The sequence below is a fragment of the Phoenix dactylifera genome, chromosome 4, assembly GCF_009389715.1.
Source record: "Phoenix dactylifera cultivar Barhee BC4 chromosome 4, palm_55x_up_171113_PBpolish2nd_filt_p, whole genome shotgun sequence".
NCBI lineage: Eukaryota > Viridiplantae > Streptophyta > Magnoliopsida > Arecales > Arecaceae > Phoenix > Phoenix dactylifera.
The window spans coordinates 3,989,107-3,998,493 of record NC_052395.1 but is presented as its reverse complement, the minus strand read 5'-3'; the positions used below and the strand labels follow the sequence as shown (position 1 = coordinate 3,998,493).

Genomic DNA, 9,387 nt, shown 5'->3' with positions numbered 1-9,387 from the left:
TACAATAATAAAGGTATAAAATATCATAATTATTATTATAAATTAATTTTCCATAATATAACATAATATTAATTATTTAAAATAACATATGAATGTATTATAATGTAATGTAATATAATATAATATTTATAGTATAATACAATAATAAAGGTATAAAATATTATAATTATTAGTACAAATTAATTTTCCATAATATAACATAATATTGAATTATTTAACATAACATATTAATGTATTATGATATAATATAATATGATATTATATTTATAGTATAATACAAAAATAAAGGTATAAAATATTATAATTATTAGTATAAAATAATTTTCCATAATAATTTCCCATAAAATAATTTTCCGCGGTCCAGGGGCTCTTCTTCGTGGTCCACGTTCGAGGAGGACCTCAGCGTGGGCCGCGAGGTTGATGATAAAAAAAAAACAATAGATTGATTTTGGAAGGTATGGAAAAGGATTAAATTTTTTTTCTTCTAAAATATGGTTTAAGAGATGCATACAAAAATTGAAAAGAAAAACACCTTTTCTTACGGAAGGGAGTCTGACGGCTTGGGTTCTTGGCTCCAGCAGATTTTTAGGTTTATAAAGAGATAAACTATGTAATTTTTGTTATTTTAATATGGACATTTTTGTCAAAAATACAGCTTTCCAAAAAAGCTGAAACAGCTTCCTTCCAAAAGCTCCAAATTGGAGCTTCCTCCCAAAAACTGTTTTCAGCTTCCCGCAAAAGCTGAAACAGTTTTTTGAAAAATTTACCAAACACAGTTTTTCATCTAAAAGTACTTTTGGAGGGCCAAAAAGTGCTTTCTAGCCCTCCAAAAGCTCCCCAAACAGGGCCTAAGAAATAAAATATTCAGTTCTATATAAGAGTCTAAAATGCAAGCCAGGTGATGGGCTAGCTGTTCACGTAGCTGCTGCGAAATACGTGATTCTCCCCTCTCATCGGTCCCCCCTCCTCCCCCTTCCTACTTCCCCCAACATATTATCATTCCATGTGCTCTTCTTTTCAATATGACTCACCCATAAGTATACTCCCCCAAGAAGGAAAGATCTCCCCCATAATTATACTCCCCCAGATAAAGAAGAGGAAAGATCTCCATTGTGATCGGAAAAGCATCCGAAATGGGGGAAAGACTAAAATATTCCTCGCTTCTCTCGCCCACCGCCTCGTGCTCCCTCCCAAATGGCACCCTTCCGTTCTTCTGTCCTTGCTCTCTCTGGAAGGAGGAGGAGGAGGAGGAGGAGGAGGAGAAGGCATGGGCGAAGGACGGTCTCTGGCGGAGACCCCGACGTGGTCGGTGGCCACCGTCACCACCGCCATGATCGCCGTCTGCTTCTTGGTCGAGCGCTGCATCTACCGCTTCGCCAAGGTATCCGCTCTCTCTCCCCACCTCCCTCTCAAGATCCTCCAACTCGTGCTCTGTTTCTGATTTCTTGTCATCGCTTGAATGCAGTGGCTGAAGAAGACAAAGAGGAAGGCGATGCTCGCCGCTCTCGAGAAGATTCGTGAAGGTTTCTATCCTTTCTTGGAGTTCTTGATTTCCTTCTTAGTTTTGTTTACTGATGCCTAGGTGTTTGTCCCTGTCTTTGGAATTTTTTTTTCGAAGAGTTGATGTTGCTGGGGCTGATATCGTTGATGCTGAGCCAAACGGCTAGGTGGATCTCCGAGATCTGCGTTCCCTCGTCTCTTTTCAACAGCCGATTCTATACCTGCACGGAGAGCGACTTCCAAGAAATGGACGAGGGTTCTGATTCAGTTCCTTCGAATCGGACGAAGGTTGCGAGAAGGCTTCTTGAGGCGTCTCCTCATAACTGTGCTGAGGTGAGAAGGGTTTAGTAATGTAGGTTGTTGTTGTGCTGGATTTCTTTGTATCTTGGTGTTGATGGTCTGTGGCTTCAGGATCATGAGCCATTTGTGTCCTTCGAAGGGCTTGAGCAGCTCCACCGCTTCGTTTTTATTCTTGGGATCACCCACGTGTTGTACAGCTTCGTCACGGTTGTTTTGTCTATGATCAAGGTATAGATTATTTATTCACCTACGGATAATACATATATGTTCCATATCATATTGTTCTTGTTGGTTCTTTTTCTTGGCAGATTGTTTTGTCTATGATCAAGGTATAAGATTATTTATTCACCTACGGATAAGACATATATGTTCCATATCATGTTGTTCTTGTTGGTTCTTTTTCTTGGCAGATTGTTTTGTCTATGATCAAAGTATAGATTATTTATTCACTTACGGATAAGACATATATGTTCCATATCATATTGTTCTTGTTGGTTCTTTTTCTTGGCAGATTGTTTTGTCTATGATCATGGTATAAGATTATTTATTCACCTACGGATAAGACATATATGTTCCATATCATATTGTTCTTGTTGGTTCTTTTTCTTGGCAGATCTACAGCTGGCGGAAATGGGAAAACCAAGCGCACCCACCACCTACTGAGGATTTGCAAGGTTAGACTCTCTGATGTAAGAAGGGATTGCGTTGTCTTTGTTCTGTTATTCTTGGTCATTAATGTAATGTCCGGGCCCACAACCTACTAGGCCCAATGAGAAATGGGCCCAGCTAAGGGTTGGGCCCAAATGTCACTGTAGGCAGTATAATTATAATACTTATCAGAAAAAAAAAAATATTAAAATACGAAGGGATAAGACCGACAGGGAAGGGTGACCCTCACCCCTGCTGGCAGCCGATGCCGGCGCGCCGGAGACAAGGGGGGGCGGCGGCCAGTCCCGGAGTATGGAGGAAAGGAGAGGATGGGACGTCTCAGAGGAGGGTTTCATCCTCTAATCAGTTATTTAAGCCTCTGCCGGCAACCCCAAGTCACAGACCCCCCTAAACACCGAACGAGAGAAAGAGAGAGGGAGCCGGAGCCCTGGAGCCTAAGGCCAAGGAGCCCTGAAGCTCTGAAGAAGGGGGGACTACCAGGGAGGAAGCACTGCCCGACTACACCCGACTACACCCGACTAAAACCAGGTATGGACTCCCTGTTAATAAAATCATAAAGCAAGGAGAAACCCCTCTGTGGGGTATTCTCCCCTCTGTTTCACTGATGAAACAGAGGGGAGGAGACTGGCACAGAATGGAGGAGACTGGCACAGAGAGGGGGAGACCGGCACGGGAGAGAAAAACAGGAGGAGGGCCGTGGGCCGGACCCACAGGCCGCGGGCCGGCCTGAGAACGGCCCAAGCCGAGCCCAACGCCACCCGGGCCGAGCCCAGCCGGACTCGGCCTGCGGGTGACAGGCCCCGGCCGTGGCTGCCCTAGGGCTGAGGGGCAGCCAAGGGCCGCCGGGTCTGCCGTGCCGGCGACCAACGCGGCCTCAAGGCCGCCAGCCCCAGCCGAGCCCCACCTCTCCGCCGGCCGAGAGGTGGTGGCGAGACTCCCACAAAAAAAAAAAAAAAAAAAGAAAAGAACTCACCGGACTTTGAGGCTTCATCCTCTCCGACCATGCCTTGCCGTGGACGGAGCGGGTGGAGGCTCTCGTTTATAGCCGGATCCCGACCCATCTCCGAGCCCTTCCCCTCTCCGGCATTACTTCGGAGGGAGGAAGGGCTGGCCTTCCCTTCCGCCGGCGCTCCGGGGGGAAACTCCACCTCGGTTGGTAGATCGGGGGGAGCCTCGTCTCCCCGGCCGCCTGCAAGGGAAGAAAAAGGAAGAAGAGGAGGGTTTCGGTGGGCCGGAAGTCAGGGTTTCGGTGAAAAATAAAGAAGAAAAAAAAAAAAAAGAAAGAGAGAGCAAGGGAGGAAAGGAGAGAGAGAGGAGGCCGTAGATCCGGCCGGAGGAGAAGAAGGAAGCCGAGGGCTCGGCCGGAGGCTAGGGTCTCGGCGAAAACAAAGAAGAAAGAAAGAGAAAGAAAGAGAGAAGGAGAGGGAGTGACTGAGAGGGAGAAGGCCACAGATCTGGCCGGAGGACCGGTCGGAGGCGTGGCTTCCGGTGAGAACGAAGGAGAGAGAGAGAGAGAGAGAGCCGGAGGAGAGAGGGAGGCGATGGAGACGAAGAGGCGGAAGCCTCTGGAAGGGGGGAGAAGAAAACTTGATAACGGGTTCGCGGGTCGGATCCGAATCCGAACCCGCAACCCGTTAAGCCCAAAGAAAAAGAAAAAGAAAAAGAAAAAGAAAAAGAAAAAAAAAGAAAAAAAAAAGGGGGGAAAGGGTTTAGCCAAATTTGACTAAACCCGAGCCCAATCAAATTGGGCTAAGTCTGGACAAGCCAGACTATAAATTTAACCAAAATTAAACCCAAATTAAACTTGGGATTAAGCCTGATGACCAATTAGAAGGCCAATTAAACCATATGGACCCAATCAAGGCTCCAATATGAACACATTAGACTTGGGCTAAATTTCGGGTGGAATCCAAACAAGTAAAAGGAGATAATATGCTCATTATAATGTGATTTTAGGTGACTCAGGATCCGTCACCAGGACGTAAGAAACTTGGGAGAAAACGAATCACTGTAAGTAACCTGTCCTAATCCTGTTATGGATCATGTTATGTGTTGCTGGTGGTCCAAACCGTGAACGATTGGCACTGCGGTGTGAACGGGATTCCGTCTGAGTTGTCTTGGTTGGTGTTGGCTGCGCTCCACCTTCCGCCAAGAAACCTGCAAACAAGCCTTGCACCACCACCAGGGTGGTGATGGCCCTCCGACGGTCAAGTCAGAGGAGATTGGAGGAGGAGGAGGAGAGGTGATAATCGCAAGTAAGAGAGTGCTCTGGGAGATATTGCTCACCTCCCCCCTTTCTCCCCCCAGCCGCATATATACCTGGCTGGGGGGTCTCTCAGGGGGGTTCGTTATCGTGGGGCACGATGGTGTGGCCACTGACATGGCCGTTACAGGGCGTCGTGGAGCAGCACCGGGTACGGCCACGTCAGGGCATAGTGGGGCTCCGCTTTGTACGGCTGATGCAGGAGATCGTGGAGCAGCATCAGATACAGCCGTTGCAGGGAGTAGTGGAGCAGGAGGCCGCGGCGTGCCTCTGGGGAATAGCCTGTCGTTATCAAGAGATCTCCGACTCGGGGTCGGAGCGCTGGATCAAGGGGCAGCCGACTCGGGGTCGGGCTGCGGAGCCGAGGATATCCGACTCGGGGTCGGATTGCTGGATCAAAGGGCAGCCGACTCGGGGTCGGGCTGCGGAGCCGAGGATATCCGACTCGGGGTCGGATTGCTGGATCAAAGGGCAGCCGACTCGGGGTCGGGCTGCGGAGCCGAGGATATCCGACTCGGGGTCGGATTGCTGGATCAAAGGGCAGCCGACTCGGGGTCGGGCTGCGGAGCCGAGGATGTCTGACTTGGGGTCGGAACGCTGGGTCAAAGGGCAGCCGACTCGGGGTCGGGCTGCGGAGCCGAGGATATCCGACTCGGGGTCGGATTGCTGGATCAAAGGGCAGCCGACTCGGGGTCGGGCTGCGGAGCCGAGGATGTCTGACTTGGGGTCGGAGCGCTGGGTCAAAGGGCAGCCGTAGTCTTCCTGGGCGCGCGTGCCGGTCACGTGGGGCATGGCGGCTTATTTCCCCCGTAACAGTAGCCCCCCACTTCCGAGCCTGGAACCAGAAGGGGAACAGGTGAAGGGAGTGATGTTTCGGGATTGCCGCCGTTCCTCGGAGAGGCGCGCGCGCTTCGAGCTCCCCGCCCTTTTTATGGCGTATGGCGGTTATTGCTGACCCGGCAGTCTGAGGATTTCGGCGGACATCCTTCCTTAATGGTGTCGATTCGCCTTTGGGGCGCGAGCGACCCTTCGGCAGCCAGGCGTCCTCTGGCGTCATTGAGGCGTCACTTGCCTTTCCGCCTATTTAATCGGGGGCCTTTCCCCGTCCGTCTTCTTCTTTACAGATATTTTCAAGTTTCCCCTTTGCGCTGCTGTTGCTGCCGTCGGACTGTTCGCTCGTTTCTCCTTTGGCGCTCTCGGAGCCGTTCTTACCTCTTTTCCGGTGAGTTTTCCCCATTCTTCTGCTTAGGGCTCTCCATACTTTCCCCTCTTATACTAGTGTACTCCAGTCGCTCCGGTCTTTCCCCCCTTCCTGTCCCCGTCCTGACCGTAGGTTTATTGGCCATTAGGAATGGGCGAAGTGAGAGCAGACCAAATTAAGTCGGAGCTGGTCGCCACAGACTTAGACAGACTTGTGGCTCGGTACCACCTTCCCGAGGCCTGCAACGCCACGCTCCCGGGGCCTGAGGAGAGGATGTCCCATCCTCCTCCAGGGAAGATCGCCATCAATGAGGGCATTCTCCAGGCCGGGTTCCGCTTCCCCCCTTCGGATTTGGTCATGCAGGTGCTACGGGGTTTAAGAGTGGCACCGACGCAACTGGTGCCGAACTCGTGGCGGGCCCTGACGGTCTTCCAGGTTCTCTGCCGTATGCACGAGATCCCCGCCACCCTGAATGTTTTTTGGGAGTTCTACAGCCTGAGCGGCCACCCCCAGGACAAAGGGTGGTGGTGCTTCGCAGCGCGGCGAGGATGCGGCCTTGTCAAGGAGGCTCCTACCTCCATTCACAAATGGAAGGAGCGCTTCTTTTTTGTTGATGCAGATCCCTCTTGGGAAATCAGGGCGACCTGGGAGACCCCGATGAAGTCTCCGATCGGCCTATCGAGACTGTCAAGGGAGGAGTCCGATGGCTTGGCCGCCTTGAAGGGGTTGGTTGCCGAGGGCCAGCTCCCCCCGGTGGCCCGCCTTATTTCCGAGGATACTTTGGTGAATGTCGGTCTGAGCTCGGTCCCCACCGACCGTGAGTCCGCCACCGATTCTTTCTTGACTTTTTCCCTTCTTTCGTCCCGTTCTTTCCTTTGGTTTCTCCGTCTCCGACTATCCCGTCCTTTTTGCAGAGATCGACGACGTCATGCGGTCGGTGAAGACAAAGGCTGTTGGTAGGGCGTCCCTGCTGGAAGCAGCCCAGAGGAGGAAACGAGCTCTTCCGAGCGGGGCCCCACCGGCGAAGAGGTCCCGTAAGGAGGTGCCTCCGACGCCGACCGACGAGTCCGGGCCCACCGATCAGGGAGACGTCGTGGGCACGGACCGGCAGCTGACGCTGTATCAGCCCTCCGGTGGTAAGATTGCCGCTACTCCGGAGGTATCATCCGAGCCTGCCCGAGACGGACGGGTCGGACGTGATCGGTCCCCGACCCGGCCTCCGACTCGGTCGGCTCCTGACGACTCAAGGAGGGACGCGCCGAGGCCCCGACCGAGCGAGACCCTATCAATTCCTGGGGTGACCCCCGCCCCGAGCGCGATCGGCCGGACTCTTCCCCAGGCGATGGATAGGGGTAAGGCTGCAGAACCACCGTCCAGCTCTGGGGAGAAATCGGGGTCTGCCTTCACTACCGATGGCGCCCGAAATCTCATCGAAACAGTGCTGCTGGAGAAGGACCGTCGGCGGGTCCGGGAGTTGGAGGTCTCTGACGTTGGGGCTGCCAGCTGTGTCTGTCTCATGTCGGTGAGTGTTCTTCTGGCCGCTTTTCACCATTTATTGGCTCTGTTGTTCTCCGCCTGACTCCCTTATTTTTCCTATTTCTTAGCTCGCCCAGTACATGATCCGTCTGGAGGAGTGCTACAAGGAACAGGCGGGGCTTCTGGCGAAGGCCGAGGACCGGCTGAAAGCAGTGGAAAAGGGAGGCCAGGCTGTGGCAGGCAGGACGACCGGGGACTTCGAGGCGAGGCTCCGGGAGGCCGAAGAGCGGGCACTCGGCTTTGCTGCCCTCGAGAAGCAACTGTTGGAGGCTCAGGAGCAGCTCAAGGTTGCCTCGGGTCTCGAGGGCGAGATCAAGAAGGCGGATGAGCGGGCCGAGAAGCAGTCCCGGAAGGCTGCCGACTACCGGGAGAGGTGGGAGAAGGCCCAGCGGTCAGCCGACAACGCCCGCAACCGAATCCGGTCTCTTGAAGCTAAGCTGGGCGAATTGGAGTCGGCCTTGGAGAAGTTCCGTGCGAGCGATCAGGAGCTTCATTCGCGCCTGACGGAGGCTGAGGCTGCTCGCATTGCTGCCGAAGCGAAGCACAAGGAGGCTCGGGCTGAGCTGCTGAGGGTCTCCACCGAGGCGGAAAGCCGGATTGTGGCGAAGGTCTTGGAGGCGAAAGCCCAGATTATGGAGCGGGCAGAGGCGGCGCTGGCCGAGAGGAGTGCGGAAATCGGGCGTCAGGCGGTAGAGGCTTATCGCCAGTCCGCCGAGTTCGCTCATGATATGTCGGAGGCAGTACAGACCTATCGTCAGTCCGACGAGTTCGTCCGTGACGCGTCGGACGCGGGGGCCGAAGCCTTTACCTTAGGCTTCGAGGAGGGCCTGGCAAGGGTGTCGGCTAAGTACCCCGAAGTTGACCTGAGCGAGATTTTCCTTCTCGACTCCTCTCCGGCGCCATTGCCTGCTGGTTCTTCTGCTGCTTCCCTACCTCCTGCGGACGAGCCCGACGTTCCCGACCCGGGAGTTCCTCCAAGCTGACCTCTTGTACCTTTCGTTGTCTTCTCTTTTTTTTGTATACCGGGGTTTTGCCAAATTGTATGGGCCTCGGCCTTGAAACAATGAAAATTAATGCAAGTTGAATGTTTCTTCATCTCGCCTTCGTCCTTCTTTTTCTTTTAACTCTCGGTAGCGTCTTGCTGACTCCTGGCTCCCGAAATTCTTCCGGCGCTAGGCCAGGCATCCGAGGGTTAGGCCTCAGGAAACTCTTCCGGCGCTAAGCCAGGCATCCGAGGGTTGGGCCTCGGGAAATTCTTCCGGCGCTAAGCCAGGCATCCGAGGGTTAGGCCTCGGGAAATTCTTCCGGCGCTAAGCCAGGCATCCGAGGGTTAGGCCTCAGGAAACTCTTCCGGCGCTAAGCCAGGCATCCGAGGGTTAGGCCTCGGGAAATTCTTCCGGCGCTAAGCCAGGCATCCGAGGGTTAGGCCTCGGGAAATTCTTCCGGCGCTAAGCCAGGCATCCGAGGGTTAGGCCTCGGGAAACTCTTCCGGCGCTAAGCCAGGCATCCGAGGGTTAGGCCTCGGGAAATTCTTCCGGCGCTAAGCCAGGCATCCGAGGGTTAGGCCTCAGAAAATTCTTCCGGCGCTAAGCCAGGCATCCGAGGGTTAGGCCTCAGGAAACTCTTCCGGCGCTAAGCCAGGCATCCGAGGGTTAGGCCTCAGGAAATCCTTCCGGCGCCAAGCCAGGCATCCGAGGGTTAGGCCTCAGGAAATTCCACTCGTTGGTCGACCAAGGCTGGCGCATGCCGAGGCAACTGGTCGGGGCTTCAGGCTAGTCTGCTCCCGGGATGGTCATCGGGTTAGCCTGGCATCCGAGGGCCGAGCCTCGGGACCTTCCACTCGTTGGTCGGCCAAGGCTGGCGCAAGCCGAGGCGACCGGTCGGGGCTTCCGGCTAGTCTGCTCCCGGGATGATCATC

General features: G+C 53.6%; 1 protein-coding gene across 1 annotated transcript; it reads left to right on the top strand.

The window, feature by feature from the left end:
• Positions 1–907: 907 nt before the first annotated feature.
• LOC120110428 (MLO-like protein 4) lies at positions 908–2,693 on the top strand. Its single transcript, XM_039125354.1, has 5 exons — positions 908–1,381; positions 1,466–1,523; positions 1,619–1,833; positions 1,912–2,028; positions 2,414–2,693. The coding sequence occupies exons 1-5, from the start codon at positions 1,004–1,006 to the stop codon at positions 2,477–2,479; spliced, it is 834 nt and encodes a 277-aa protein (XP_038981282.1). The 5' UTR covers positions 908–1,003; the 3' UTR covers positions 2,480–2,693.
• Positions 2,694–9,387: the final 6,694 nt, after the last annotated feature.